The sequence below is a fragment of the Patagioenas fasciata genome, chromosome 5 (assembly GCF_037038585.1).
Source record: "Patagioenas fasciata isolate bPatFas1 chromosome 5, bPatFas1.hap1, whole genome shotgun sequence".
NCBI classification, from domain to species: Eukaryota; Metazoa; Chordata; class Aves; order Columbiformes; family Columbidae; genus Patagioenas; species Patagioenas fasciata.
In genome coordinates this window covers 522,324-537,686 of record NC_092524.1, presented here as the reverse complement: position 1 = coordinate 537,686, position 15,363 = coordinate 522,324, and the positions used below count along the sequence as shown (strand labels likewise).

At 60.9% G+C, this 15,363-nt stretch overlaps 2 protein-coding genes and 1 long non-coding RNA gene across 3 annotated transcripts; 2 read left to right on the top strand and 1 right to left on the bottom strand.

The window, feature by feature from the left end:
* The first annotated feature begins 733 nt into the window (after nt 1-733).
* Nucleotides 734-2,245, top strand: LOC136102687 (uncharacterized). Its single transcript, XR_010651462.2, has 2 exons — nt 734-996; nt 2,081-2,245. It is a non-coding gene; the product is annotated as an uncharacterized lncRNA (long non-coding RNA).
* A 1,327-nt stretch (nt 2,246-3,572) lies between these two features.
* PSMD13 (proteasome 26S subunit, non-ATPase 13) lies at nt 3,573-10,963 on the bottom strand. Its single transcript, XM_065839977.2, has 13 exons — nt 10,798-10,963; nt 9,965-10,043; nt 9,532-9,566; nt 9,398-9,453; nt 8,999-9,042; nt 8,674-8,760; nt 7,777-7,948; nt 7,306-7,385; nt 7,103-7,228; nt 6,616-6,678; nt 5,632-5,712; nt 4,857-4,973; nt 3,573-4,189 (listed from the first exon to the last, which is right to left on the bottom strand). Exons 1-13 carry the CDS (start codon nt 10,890-10,892, stop codon nt 4,094-4,096), a joined length of 1,131 nt encoding a protein of 376 aa, XP_065696049.1. The 5' UTR covers nt 10,893-10,963; the 3' UTR covers nt 3,573-4,093.
* SIRT3 (sirtuin 3) lies at nt 10,951-14,453 on the top strand. Its single transcript, XM_071808663.1, is given in 9 exon segments — nt 10,951-11,230; nt 11,322-11,436; nt 12,163-12,182; nt 12,185-12,245; nt 12,247-12,468; nt 13,015-13,247; nt 13,388-13,488; nt 13,651-13,812; nt 14,164-14,453. Coding segments are annotated over 9 exon segments (1,212 nt in total). The 5' UTR covers nt 10,951-11,199; the 3' UTR covers nt 14,431-14,453.
* The last annotated feature ends 910 nt before the right edge of the window (nt 14,454-15,363 follow it).

Here is a 15,363-nt window from a genome sequence, read left to right as displayed (position 1 = left end):
GAGCAGCCGTCTCTGGTCGATAAACACGTGTTTGAGCGGTCAGGGGCTGTGCAGCAATCGTGCCGTTTCTAAGGTAAACCCCACACCTTTCTGAGACAGCTGTTCTGGGAAAACGGCTCCGAGCAAAGACAAGACCCGGGTTCACCCGCAGGAGAGCCGGATGCAACCCGGGAGCTGCCAGGAGGACGCTGGGAGGAAGGCAGGGACCCCAGCGCTGGGAGGGAGGGCTCGGCAGCCCCTATGAACCTGGCAAACCTGCAGAGCTGCTCGCAAGGGAGAGCACGGATGGGTCGTTCAGCAGAGCGGGCGCGTGTTGGGGCTGAACGGCTCCGTTCGTCCCACTGAGGAGCGCCCGCCCGTCCGAGCAGCGAGACCCGGGATCGAACACCATCAAACTCCATCAGACACCGCCAGCAGGTCCCGCAGCACCCGGACCGGCCGTGGCTGCTGGACAGACAGACAGACAGCACAGAAGGAGCCCGTGGGTTCGGGTCTGTGCAAACACTGAGGCAGGAGGGAGAAGGCAGCGCCCTGCTCGCTGCCGCCGGGGCAGCCTGGGCACGGCGCGCTGCGCTCCGAGGGCCACGCGTTCGGAACGGCCCGGGAGAAGAGGTTGGTTCTGCAGCAGAGCAGCACGCAGGGTCCCACCCGGGACACGTTTGTGACCCCACAGCGCGGGGGGCTGGCGCTGCAGAGGGAAAACAACAAAACACCCGTGGTTATTAAAAGCCCAACAAGCAGTGAGCAATTAGGGAAAGCGCTGCCTTTTAAGGGCCTTCCTGGGCCGTGCCCGCGGGCGGGCAGCAGGCCCGGTGCCCGGGGGGGCAGCGCTGACAAACCCGGCAGCTGCAGCCCGGCCGCGGTGACACCGACGCTGCCACCGCCATGAGGGGCTTCCAGGGGGCCGCCCGGCTGCTGGTCACCGCACTGCGGACCCCGCGCGTCCCCCGGGCCGGGGTCACCTCCAAACCGCCCGAGCACCCCCTCTCTGCGGCTGTGAGTACCTGGGGCTGCAGGGACGTGAACCCCGCTGTGGCACAGCCAAAGCGTCTGGTTGGGGTGAAACAGAAGGGGAGGGGGAGAAGGAGGAGGAGAGGTGGCCGCAGGCCCCGCTCCTCCCTTGGGGCTCCTGCTTCCAGCTGATGTTATTTCAGCCCCTTTTTTCACCTCTGGGGTTCAGGGACCCTGCTGAGGGTCCCCCAGGCCGGGCTGTCCCAGGGCGCTGAGCTCAGGGAGGGGGTGACAGCCCCTCCAGGCTGGCACAGGGACAGACGCGGGCCCTGTCCCCCTTCCATGGGACACTCACCCCAGCAGAGCCAGGCGCGGGTCCCCCGTCATTCCTCCCCCTGGGGACGGTCCCCACCAGGACAGCAGCTGCCCCGGCTGTGGGACCCCCCAGGCTGGAGAAAGCAGCTCTTCCCCAGAAGGGCTGGCGGGTGTCACCCCCGCCTGTGTCTGCGGGGCTCACCCCTGCTGCCTCCCCGGGGTCCGCAACAAAACGCTTCACGAGCCCGGAGACTCTTTCCAGCCAAATACAAGAAGTAGGGTGACAGTGCAAGGGGTTAAGTGCTGCCCGGCGCACCAGAAATAGAACCGGCTGCTCCTGGTTGCAACTGACACCCCAAAGTCATTTGAAAGTCGGCACGGCTGCTTCTGGAGCCACAGCTGCTTCTGGAGCCACGGCTGGGCTGACGGGCACGGGCTGCCCTGGTTTACCAACGCGCACCGGGACAGAAAGCGCGATGGAGCAATCCAGAGAGCGAGCGAGCGGCTCGGTGCGTGCCGGTGGCTCCGCCGTGCTGCCCCGAACCGCCCCCCCCGGGCGTCCGTCCCAGCGCCGCGGGCTGGAGGGAGGACAGACCACAGACAGGAGCCCCTGACCGCGGCAAAGCTTCGGGTGGCACTTGTTACTGCAGCTTTGACGTGGGGAGGGTTAGGAAGTTACTCAGCTTGAAAACAGAGTCTTCCTCCTTTAGAAAAGGGTGAAAGCGATCTTCGGTCCGTGTTCAACGTGAGCCGCTGGCACGTTCCCACAGACCCCCGGGGCTGCGAACGCGCCATCCTTGTCTCCCCCCCGCAGGAACAGGCCATCGCGCTCTCCGTCATGGCCGTGTGCTTCCTGGGGCCCACGGCCTGGATCCTGGCGCACGTGCACCACTACAGGAGCCACGGCGACTAACGGCGGCCTGCGGGCGAGGGGCGAAGAACCTCCGAGCTGTCCATTAAAATGCACGTTAGCATCCGGCGTAACGGCTTCTTGGTTTTGCTTCAGCCATGTGCGTGTTCATGGGCTGGATCTGCAACCCCGCCATCCCAGGGCCGTGTTCCTGGGATGGATCTGCAATCCTGCTGTTCCACGATGGATCTGCAGTCCCACCACCCCAGGGCCGTGTTCCTGAGACAGATCTGCAATCCCACCGTCCCAGGGCTATGTTCCTGGGATGGATCTGTAGTCCTGCTGTCCTGGGACGGATCTACAACCCCGCTGTCCTGGGACGGATCTACAATCCCGCCGTCCTGGGATGGATCTACAATCCCGCCGTCCCAGGGCCCTGTTCCCGGGGAGGGATTTGTAACCCCGCCGTCCCGGGGCCGCGTTCCCTCACCCCACAGCAGGCTCAGCAGGGCACATTTCCCACCCGAGCATTCACCCCGTAGAGCTGCAGCGAAACACAGGGCAGGTACCAGGGAGGCGCTCACAGCCGCAGCAGGGGCAACAACAGAGCTAAACCCCTTGAGAGAGCACTGAAAGGCCGTGACGTTTTAAGGGTCTGCAGGCTGGGTGCCGCGCGGCCGACTTCTCTGCCCCCACGAGCCCCCACACCCCCAAACACACACATTTCCTGCATTATTTGTGTTGGGGAAGCAGCCGGGCAGCCCCCACTCGCACACACGCAGGTCTGGGCAGCAAACACTTCCAACCTGGAAAACCCTCCGAAACAACCATCCCAGTTCACCCAGCTCGGGCTGACTGCAGCAGCCAAAACCCACACCCACCCAGGGAACCGAGCCAGATGTGAATACGACTGCTCAACTAGAGTGACCGCAACAAACCTCGGTGGATTAGCCCCGGTGCCGTTCGCTGGCACCGCCGGAGGGGCATTAACTGCCCAAATGGACACTCCGGTCATCCCCACTTCAGATCCGCAGTTGTTTCAAGTTCCCCATGTGTGCAATTATCTTCCATTCCTAGAAAGGCAGCGCGGCAGCAATGGGGCAAAACAATGACGTGACAGAAAGGTTTTAAAGTAGCCATTAAGAGGCAAAAGCAGAAGCAAAACTCATTGTCTCAGGCCTGATTTGGGCCCTTCCAGTCAGTAACGCTCACCCACTCAGTGTGAGAAACGGAATCGGGGCTACGGCTTCCCATACACAACAGGAACTTGACAATGAAGTACAGACTGAGATATTACACACTAAGTAAATTGCATGCTAATCCCTCTGGTGATTAACAGCGTTCAAACCTGCTGTTCTTGGACAGAGGGTTCTTGCAACAAGAAGCTTGATAGGAAATGTGTTTTGAAATGGATCAGAGGCTCAGCCGCAAACGCTGCAGAGAACAAACACCGAACTACAGAAAAGGGAAGGCAGAGAAGTTTATTCCAGCAATGCTGCTGCTCCTCGCTGGAGCACAAAGTGTTTGTACAGCCACCCCCAAGGGTACAAAACACACCCACGGCCACGCTGGCAACCCTTTGGTGGGGAAACGCTCCCGCTGCTGAGCGCCCGGGCAGGGGACGGGGGATGTTGCGGTGACGCTGCTGCAGGGCGGGGGTCCCCGGGGAAGGTTGAGCCCCTGAAGGGCGATATCCCCAGCAACACCCCCCAGTCAGGCACCGCTCCAGAACGTTCTGCACAGGAGCTGCTGCTGCCCCTTCCCCAGCACGGAGCCCCCACACCTGGATCCCCCGCAGCAGCCGGGTGACAAGGTGACAACCCAGCCCCTGCAGACGCAGCTCCAGGGCCGGTGCCACCCACGCGGGGACACGGGGACTCCCAGCACCAAAGGGTTACGCAGCAAAAGGCCACTTACAGCTGGCAGCGCGTCAGCGGCCGCTCTGCCCCGCGAGCGCGGCGGTCGGGGCAGCCCGGCCTACGTCAGGATGTCGTGCGCCTGGTGCTCCACCAGCATCTCCATGCTCCGCACGTCCGTGCACCAGAACTCCAGCCGGTCCTTCATGCCCTTGATCTGCGAGGGAAACACCAACACTCTTCAAGGAGAAACACCCGCGATCCCCAAAACTGCCCAAAACCCCACACACCCCCGGGAGATGCCGCTTAACCAGGAAAAGGGCAACATTTAAACTGAAATGCACAAAAGGAATTGTTTGAGGTTAGTGTTCCACGTACTGATTTTCCCTTTGAACGGTAAGGGCTCCCCATACACTCTCCTGAACTGTTTGTGATGAGGACGAAGTGGAGCAGCTCAGCGCCCCTGTCTGTCACCCTGACCTGCTCCCCTCTCCCCAGGCCAATGCGCCACCTACGACCCACAAACTGCAACATTGCGCTGCTCGCGCTTCGCCCTGGAGCAGCCCCGCAGGGCCCTGCATCCCCCGGCAGCCCCAGCCACCGCAGCCGTGCTCCACAGGGGCGCTGGGGCTTTCGGACGCAAAGCGCCACTAACACCCCACTCCATCTCCCAACAGGTTTCTAACTACGTACTGCAAAACACACACAAAACACACCAGCCACCACAGGAAGGGCCAAAGGCAGCGTGAAAAGAGGAACAAGGAGAGGCTTGTTCCCTGAGCCCCTCCAGGAAGCACCAAGGACACCAGTGCTCTGTGACCCTTCCCAGTTCCCATTTCAATTTCCAGGTCACCTCACATGAAACCCACTTCACGCGGCCTCACCTGCTGTAAATCCAACACGCGCGGCTGCACCCACGTCATGTGCACCCTCTTGTCCACCTCGTCGATACTGCCCTTCACCAGGCCGACCGAGAGCGCCTTCATCACCAGCAGCTCCACCTGGGGACACGAAACGCGAGTCAAGGAACAACTGAGGATGTCCCAGTTTCCCCTGAGATGAATAAAACTTTTAATGGCACCAGCCTGGGGAAGAGTGCTCCCCGCACACACCAAATCCACGAGCGGCTGCAGCCCCTCTCACATCCAGGCTATTCAAGGTTTTAATCCTGCCCTTGGAATCAACATCTAAATATACAGATTTTCTGTAATTTAATATCTAATATAGCATATTTTCTTCCTTTTCTCCAAAACCCTAGGAAGCACAAGGTAACTGGAAAAAGTCAACATGGATTTACTACGTGTAAGATGTGCCTGACCAAGACAATTGCCTTTCTAAATGAAGTAACTTGCTGGGTGGTTGAAGGGAGCGCTGTGGCTGCTCTGCACCTTCCTTTCAGCAATGACGTCAACAGGATCTTGCACATCCTGCTGACAGGCCGGTTAGCTACAGAAACCACCACAGGAGGAGTGGAAAGTCTGCTCTGATGGTAGTGGTTAGTGTTTGAACAGGCTGGCCGCAAGTAGCGGCTCGCTGGGGGTTGATACTGGTCTGATATTATTTAGCTGTCTTTCCTTATCCCCTGGGAGCAGGACTGTCCAGACGCTTTCAGAGCCTCAGAACCTGGACGTTAATTAGTTTGTCTAAAGCTGAACTCACCTCGTTCACGGTGACTTTGGCACTCTTGGCGATCTCGTCAAAAGTGAGCTGTCTGTGATTGGCGGGCCGGGTGAACGTCATCTGAGTTCACATAAACAACACAAAACAGTAAGTGCCCAACAGTTGTTTCTTCTGACAGCACACACAGCTCCCCTCGTACTGCCCGCCAAGCTCCCACCTGCATTTCTCATATTTAATCAAAATACTTCAACACAAAATGCATTTACATCCGCAGAAAGGAGCAGTGCCGCTCCCTCCTCCACACCTACTGCCCAGCAGACTTCCTGGGCAACCACACAATCGACACAATCGACATCATCGACATAATCCCCAAACAAAGCAGCTCAGTGCGTGTGAAACCCCGGAGAAAACCCCGTGCCTATAGATGGCAAAATTCATGGTGAAACACTAGAAGTGTGATACACATGAACACACAGCCTGGTATGTGGGTGTGTACAAACACGCACTGTGCTTCGGGTGACTCAATACTCCAGTTTTTGAAAAAGATCCAGGGCCACAGAGATTTATACACCAGGATTATTTGGTCACAAAGAACCAAAGCCTTCAAGTGACAGGAAAGAAACTGATTGTGTTTCCAACCAGGGAAAGGTTATCAGCCCTTAGGAAACCGAGATTCTAACTGTGTTTTGGAAATCCGTTACACCGGAGCACACCTGACGAGCTTTCACTGCAGACAGCATCCTCAGGGTGCAAAGCTTGCCCTTGCCTTCCCCACCTCCCCGTCTCGCCCCGAGCAGCACGCACGACCCAAAACCACGCAGGAGCGGCACAGCACGGGCTGCTTTCCGCAGCGTTTGCCTGTCGCGCCACCCAGAGGCAGCGCTTGCAGTCAACAAGCAGCGACAGCCGCGAGTTTCTGTAGCACGAGCAAACGCCACAGCCCATGGGGAGCAGGACATGCTCCAGAGCCCCCGAGGCAGCTGGAGCGGCCCCTTGGCCACCCCCACCACGTCCAGTCCTCACCTCCATGAGACACAACAGCTGAATCTTCTGCAGTAGCAGCGCCTCGTTCGCAGCCAGGTCTGGCTGTAAAGGGATAAATAGGCTCGTTATTACTTTTGTTCTCTGGCACAGCCAGTGCCGTTAATGTCCAACACCCCCAGTGTCCTCAAGCCCTCCAGCATGCAGGGAGAAGTGCTGTTTTACACTGAAGCAGTTATTAAAGGCACTATGGAAATTCCACAAGAAATTATCTTCCTGGGCAGGACCGCACGACAGCTTTGTGTTCCCCCTGGATCACAAAACATTTCTCTTTACTTCTTTCAATCAACCGGACGCAGAGGGAAGCCAAAAGAAAACTAACGATATGTACTGAGGAAAAAGAAACATCACTATGCTATGATTAAAATTGCACCAGAGCAGGAGTTCCGATGGTACACGTCCGCAGAACCTGTGTGCTCTGCAAATACTGCGCCCAGGCCTCAGGCAACGCAGCGACCCCTCCGCTCACCTGCTGGCCCCAGGCCGACTTCAGCGCCTGGAACGTCTCGACGTTGCCACTGTTGAAGGCGTACAGGGTGTCGATGAGCCACTGCCGGTCGGTGTTCCGCAGGGACTCCAGTACGGGGTGCATGAGCTGCAGGAACCAGCGGGGCAGCGTGAGCTGGGAACGTCGGCTCCGGCTGCTCAGCGAGCGACGCAGCACACACTTACCAGCTCCCCGAAGTTATAGACGCCTTCGCCCAGGAGCCCCGCCAGCCCCAGGGTAAACGCTCTCTCCTGCTGCTCTGAAACTGAAATAAACCACAACAAAGAAAAAACCTCAGAACAACAAAACTAGTTGGGATGCAGCAGCAGCCTGAGCCACATCAGCCCCTCCCGCACCCCCTCTCTGCGATGTGTTAAACCCCAGCCCTTCTCACCCTTGCCCAAGCCTCCAGTTCAGCAGAACCGCAGCAGCCCCACAAAGGGGCCACTCTCTGAATCTCTCCTGAAGATTTTTGGGCACCAGAACAAAGTGTCCATTCTGGCGGTGACTCCTCGCTCCAGCCAGACCCTGGCCCAGCTGCGGCAGATTCAAAACTACGTTGGGAAAACCTGTTCTCTGCCAGCACATCTATTTAGACTGAAGGGATGAAAATCAGAATGAAAATGGGATGTTCAGTGCTTGGTAAAGGGAGTTACCTGGCAGATCTTTAACGTCGATGCAGCCCAGAAAGCGCAGAGCATCCTTGTAGTAGGAGGCGTGGTTCCCGATGGTCTGGTAGTACTTGCTGGAGAGGTCGTAGAAGCGGCTGTGGACGGAGGTGACGCCTGGGAGGTTGTTCAGCATCTCCTCCACCTCCTCGATGGTCTCCTGGGGAGGAGGAGGACCCGTCAGGGACAGGTGAGGGTGCGGCTGGCACCCCGCGCTCCCACCGCCAGCCCACAGCGCTCGGGGCTCCAGGGCACACCCGCGCGGCAGCAAAGCGGTCGGACCATGGGCAAAGCCACAGCGCTGAAAACAAAGCAACGGTGCCCTCCTTTTACAGAGCACTTAGGTGAAAACAACACACACACCCTGTAGCTATACATACACACACATGTGCTTTATATGTCCTTATACCCATCAAAGCCCAACTTAGTGTTTAGGAGACACAAAACTGCACTGCATGAAAGAACCTCACCCTAGGTTAAAGAGAGAGCGCTAAAAAAAGCCAAAAGATGCAACAAACAATGCGCTTAGCACAAGAAATGATACATGACTATCGTTAGCAGCTCGTCAAGCAGCATAAACACCACTGAATTCCTGAGGCCCTCCGAGCTGCAAACGGGAACATATCGAGATATTTCTCCCTCTCCTACACACACCAGAATCGTACAGACGCTCCAGAGATGCGGCCGCAAGCGCTACACGCGTGCTTTTACAGCCTGCAAGATGTAAAGCAGAACTGCGGCTCTGCCTGGGGATCCCCGGAGCTGCAGATCGCTCCTCTTCTCATTTAGACAAGCACAGACGCAGCACGGCTGCGCTGGAGTAACTGCCGAGCGTCACTGCTCCAAAGTGCCCGCGCGAGCGAACTGCTCGAGCCGCCACCTCACCTTGGTGACCTGCAGGTCCCCGATGTTCAGCTTGAGTGCGCCGATGGCCGTTTTACACAGAATGACGGCTTCGTCGCTGCTCTTCACCTGCGGGTACACAGAGAGCTGTCACCCTCCCGGCCAGGCCGCGCTGGCTGTGTTCCCCTTGTTAACGAGTTCCTGTGTTCAAACACAGAGCTGTTCGGGAGAAAGGGAGCGGGTCTCCTCCAGCACGGGTTTGCACACACCCCCACACACACGCCGGTCTCCTCAGCCACACCGCATGCGCTCGTGCACTACACCATCCCTGCAGGCGGACTGCCAGACAGAACCACTCCGAAAATACCTTTTCTCGAGTCTTTTCCAGAAAAGTGAGCGCCACATTGGGATCTGAAACAGAGACAGGAAAAAAAGCAGCAATATCAGAAATTCCAATGGAACTAAACCTCAACCTAGAAACAGCTTTTTAGCGGACTTGTGAAGACTGGAACACATTTTTTCTCTAGCGTAACACTCAGCCTTCGAAGGCGCTGCTGCCACAGGCCGGCTCTCTGCTCACCAGAGAGCCACTGAACCTGCCGCTCTACGGAGCAGCAGCTGTTTAAACTTTTTGAGTTGGCACCTTCCCTTGGAATACACCGAGAGACAACAGCTCCGCGATGAAGATTTGTGGTTACTACGAACCAGCCGCATTTCCCAGACAGCAGCTGCTGAAAGCCCACAAGCAGCAGGTGGGGACACGCACCCGTCATCTGCCGAACCACGTGCAGGATGATCTCCACCAGGGACAGGGGGTTCACCCTGCAACACAAACCTCGCTGTTGGAACAGCCTCGCTCAGCAGCAGGTTCCCCCCGGACCCCCCAGCAAACACACTCACCGGTGCTCAAACTCGCTGATGAAGTTCTCGTACAGCTGCAGGTACAAAGATACGCACAGTCATAAACGGAGAAACCTCCCCGGCAGTGGGAAATAACCTGCGGAACACCTGAAGTGTCTGTGAACACCTGACTGTCCCTCCTACACCTGCAGTTGTAAACCCCTTGCTAGAAAAGGGAAAGAAAGATGTTCCCCCTGCACCTCTCCCCTCCTCAAACGACAGAGTGAATAAAACTAAACAATCATCTTGAGGCTTCTGAAATAGGCACATTTGGTTTTAGCAGGCATGTAAACCCCAGAAAGCCAAATTCACGTAGTTTAATCATTCTCCAGAATCAAGTTGCAGGCTGCTTACTTTTCTACTAGTACAGAAACACTGTCACTCATCCTCATTACAGAAAGACGAACCGCGTGGGGACAGCGGAGCACTTCACCTTGATGAGCCCATCGCCCTGGGCGAAGCAGGGGTCCTGCACGAAGTCCAACACCTGCAGCGTCAGCTGGTGCCACAGCCTGCGGGAAACAGAGGGTCACGCGGTCACTTCACAGGAACTTAGGGAACCAGCGGGTCGCTCGGTGAGTTCACATCGACCCGGGGAACCAGCGGGGCCTCGGGGAACCAGCGGGTCACTCGGTGAGTTCACACCGACCCGGGGAACCAGTGGGGCCTTGGGGAACCAGCGGGTCACTCGGTGAGTTCACACTGACCCGGGGAACCAGCGGGGCCTTGGGGAACCAGCGGGTCACTCGGTGAGTTCATACCGACCCGGGGAACCAGCGGGGCCTCGGGGAACCAGCGGGGCGCTCGGGGAACCAGCGGGGCGCTCGGTGAGTTCACACCGACCCGGGGAACCAGCGGGGCCTCGGGTCCCGTCACATCCCCTATGTCACCCCCATATCTGCTGAACGCGGCTGCCCCTGTCCCCGCGGTGACTCACGACAGGGCCGGATGGGAAGGGGACCCGGTGGCAGAGCCGCCCGCAGAGCACGGACACGGTGACCCCGGGAAGTCACCGGGACATCGGAGCCCACGGCCGCGCCCGGGCCGCCACACGATCGTTAAGCTACAGAGCGCAGGCGGGAGCTGCCCGTTCCCCCGGGGCTCTCCAGCCCCCGTCCCGCCCCGGGCCCCTCCGTGTGCCGGCCCAGCGCCGCCCGGCCCAGCGCCGCCCGGCCCGGCGCGGGGGGTGTGCGGGGCCGCAGCCCCCGCAGCCCCCGGGACCCCCGGCAGCGGCGGCCGGGCCGGGGCCGGGGCCGCCCCGCTCACTTCTTGTTGTAGAGCTCCTCCAGGCGGTGCCACACGGCGGGCTGCCCTGGGCCCGCGCTCTGGCTCTGCTGCAGGAACCCCGGCACGTCCTTCATGGCGGCGGCACCGGCGGCAGCGACGGGACCCCGGCCGCTCGCGCCCGCCGGAAATGCACACTCACTTCCGGCGCCGCGCGGGGCACGCTGGGTACCGTAGGGACACGCGGATATCGCCCCCCCCCGCCCCGCGGTAGCCATAGCAACGATCCCCCCCGGCCCGCTCCCCTCCTCGAACACCCCCCGAAACCTCCCGGTTCCCCCGGTTCCCCCGGTTCGGGGCACGGGCCGCCAGCCCGAACCGCTGCCGGACGGACATTGCGGCGGCGGGCGCGGCTACTCGGGGCATTGCGGTAGCGGCGCGGCCATGGAGCGGGGCGGCCGGCTGCTGGCGGCCGGTGAGCGCGGGGCGCAACCGGGGCCGCGGGGCGGGCGGGGGGGCGGCCCGGGGGTCCCCGCGCCCCTCACCGGCCCCGCGCTCTCTCGCAGCCTGGCGGAGCCTGTGGGAGCGCGGGCACTGGGACGGCGGCCGGAGCCTGGGGGGCCTGGCCCGGCGGGCCCGGGGCGCTGCGGACAGCGAGGGGACACGGGGACCGGCACACAGGTACCGGCACACGGGGACCGGCACACAGGTACCGGCACACGGGACCGGCACACGGGACCGGCACACAGGTACCGGCACACGGGACTGGCACACGGGACTGGCACACGGGGACTGTCATACAGGTACCGGCACACAGACAGGACTGGCACACGGGACTGGCACACAGGTACTAGCACACGAACTGTCACACGGACGGGACTGTCACACGGACGGGACTGTCACACAGGTACTAGCACACGGACTGTCACACAGGTACTAGCACACGGACTGTCACACAGGACTGGCACACAGACTGTCACACAGGTACTAGCACACGGACTGTCACACAGGACTGGCACACAGACTGTCACACAGGTACTAGCACACGGACTGTCACACAGGACTGGCACACAGACTGGCACACAGACTGTCACACGTGGAGCTGTCTCGGGGCAGAGCCCTCGGGGGATCAGAGTGAAAGGTCCGTGCTGACCTGGCATCGCCGTCCCAGGGCGAGCGCCTCACCCTGTTAGAAACTTCCTGACATTCGGGACATCGCAGGGTCTCCTGTAGCCCGAGTGCGGTGTAAATCAACCGTGAGACTCAGGAGTGCCGATGCTGCTGTTCCCCAGCCCCGTGCCCACCCCCGTGCAGAAGCCCCGCTCCAGATCCGCACAAGAAAACACAATGACGAGTTCCGGCTCCTGCCGCGGGTCAGACTGACGGCTGGGCTTTCTCCACGTTAAGCACCGACACACAGTCCTGCCCCGAAGAGCTTTCTGCACGGCTCTCAGGCTGCTTTCCCCGCGTGGTCTCCAGCTCCATCGTTGTACCTGCTGTGCTCTGTGTCCCCAGCAGGACCGCGGGGACCCGGCCGTTCTCCGTGGCCGCTGCCGCCAGAGCCCTTCTGGGCAGGGGCAGCGGGGCCGCGGGCGGGAGCCAGCAGCTCACCCTGCGCGACGTGGCGGAGCGGATCCGGCACAAGGAGTGCCGGCGCGTGGTGGTGATGGCCGGCGCGGGGATCAGCACCCCCAGCGGCATCCCGGATTTCAGGTAACGCCTCATCGCTTCGTTTGTGCTTTTCCAGGCCTGAGAGGGCCAACAGCTTCGCCTTCAATAACGCTGGTGCCCGCTTCTCCTCTCAGCCCCCGTTTTGTTGATCTGTGACAGGCTGGAGCAGGCACAGCCACACGCTCCGGGGCAGAGCCGGGCTTGGCCGCTCCGGGCAGGTTCTCTTCCCTACAGAGCCGGGCTCAGCCGCTCTGGGCAGGTTCTCCTCCCTGCAGAGCCGGGCTCGGCCACTCCGGGCAGGTTCTCCTCCCTGCAGAGCCGGGCTCGGCCGCTCCGGGCAGGTTCTCCTCCCTGCAGAGCCTGGCTCGGCCGCTCCGGGCAGGTTCTCCTCCCTGCAGAGCTGGGCTCGGCCGCTCCGGGCAGGTTCTCCCCCATGCAGAGCCGGGCTCAGCCGCTCCTGCAGTGACAGACAGCACGAAGGAGCCAGAGAAGCCAGGGCCGGGGGGGCTGCTCTGTCGCACCTCGGTCAGGCTCTGGGGTGGTGGCGTCTCGCCCCGCGTTCCTCCAGCCCCGCTCTGCTCTCCACAGGTCCCCGGGGAGCGGGCTCTACAGCAACCTGCAGCAATACAACATCCCTTACCCTGAGGCCATCTTCGAGTTGATGTATTTCTTTGCCAACCCGAAGCCCTTTTTCACTTTGGCCAAGGAGCTCTACCCTGGCAACTACAGACCCAACTATGCCCACTATTTCCTGAGGCTCCTGCACGACAAAGGGCTCCTGCTGCGCCTCTACACCCAGAACATCGACGGGCTGGAGAGAGGTGAGCTGGCCCTTCCCGCCCCTCAGAGATGGGGGTGAGGAGCAGAACGGGAGGCAGGGCTGGGGAACGCCCAGCGAATGCGGGCTCCGTGGTCCGGTCCCCCCCTCTGAGCTGGTCCTGTCCCCCGCGCTGCGTTCCAGCTGCGGGGATCCCTCCCGACAGGCTGGTGGAAGCCCATGGCACCTTTGCCACGGCCACGTGCACCGTGTGCCGAAGGAAGTTCCCAGGAGAGGACTTCAGGGTGAGTGCTGGCAGCCGCCGTCGACAAACAGGTTGACACCAGGAGGAGAACCTGCTGCAGGCCTGCTCGCGTGCCTGGTTTTGGAGGGACGTTGCTGCGGGGACGTGTTGCGGTTCTGGCCCCGCTGCCCCGTGACGCCGGTGTCGGGTGCTCTCGCTGCAGGGGGACGTCATGGCAGACAAGGTCCCGCACTGTCGCGCCTGCACGGGCGTCGTCAAGCCCGACATCGTGTTCTTCGGCGAGGAGCTCCCGCAGCGCTTCTTCCTGCACCTGACCGACTTCCCCTTGGCGGACCTGCTCTTCGTCATCGGAACGTCCCTGGAGGTCTGCGCTTCGGGCAGAGCCCCGCTCACGGGGCCGAGAGGGCTGGGGAGGAGAGAGAGGGCTAGAGAAGGCAGGAAACTGGGGCTTTGAGGTAAAATTTGAGGTGGCAGGATACGAAATGGGGTGCATGTGCTGAGAGACACTCTGAAAGCCTTGGGTGGGCACCTGGGAGTGAGAGAGGAGGCTGCAGCTGCCTGAGGGAAGGTCACCAGATAACTGGGGACATCCACAGCCTGGTCACAGCCGGGCGGCAGAACCGTTACACACCGCGCTGACGGGCGGGGTGCGCCGTGAACGCGCCGCGGCGCCCGCGGGAGGTGACCGTCCCTGCCCCGCGGGTTCCTGGCGCAGGTGGAGCCCTTCGCCAGCCTGGCCGGAGCCGTGCGCAGCTCCGTCCCCCGCGTCCTCATCAACCGCGACCTCGTGGGGCCCTTCGCCTGGCGGCAGCGCCACAACGACGTCGCGCAGCTGGGGGACGTGGTCGGCGGCGTGGAGACGCTGGTGGAGCTGCTGGACTGGAAGGAGGAGATGGAGACGCTGATGCAGAAGGAAAAAGAAAAGGTGGGAAGGGGCTCAGAGCCCCAGCTCCCTTCTGCACCTCCGCATCCCTGTTCCTGAGCAGTAACGAGGGGAGGCTCTGACTGCGCTGCCGCAGCCCCAGGGAGGCGCTGAGTGGCCGGACACGCGAGGAGCGGCGGGCAGGAGCGAGGGACTCGCACCCCAGCAGCGGTGAACCGTTAACTGCAGACCTGACGCTTTTCCCCGCTGATTTATTTCCCTGTGCTGTTGTTACATCCACAATCTTCTGAGATCTTCAGGAGTGAGAAATTGTAGGAGAGCGAGTTCTTAATTACTCCGAGTTTAGTGCTGTGCGGGCCCAGCTCCGTTGCTGCGTTGGGGCTTTGCTGACTCGCGTAGTGAGCAGCCAGTTCTAACAGATACACTGCCCACACGTGACTTCTTCAAACCAGGAGAAAATCTGGCTTCAACATTCCGAGTTTAGCATTCGGGTTATTCTTACTTTCATCACATTGTGGGGTCAGAGTGAGTAGGAATTCCTAGTCTTTCGGTAAGGTTTTAGATTTTTCACACAAGCCCTTCTGCATGTGTATAAGATCAACCAGCTCTTGATTCAATGCTTGTGCCGCTCTAAACCCCCAAGGGGCAAAGCTGGGGCAAGCGCGGGAAAGCCTGGAAACCAAACTCCTCCTGGCTCCGGGGTTTGGCCGAGCTGCCGGGGCTGGAAGGGTCAGACGCTCTCTGGTCTCTCTGTTTTCAGCTGGATGCGAAGGACAGCTAGGCCGGCGGCTCCCTGCGGCTGGAGAGCCGCCTCACCGCCACACGGGGCCGGGGCGGCAGCACGGACCGCGGCACGGAGCCGGGAGGAGGCGGTGGCCCTGCAGCCGCAGCTCACGGACCCGCGGGGGACGCTGGTGGCCCAGTCCCGCTGAGCGAAGCCCAGCGCCCAGCTGGGAACCGGTTCTGCCCTTGAAAGTGCTCCTGCCCGCGCCGTCAGAGCGGCCAATGCAGCCACGGGACTCTGCTCCCTCC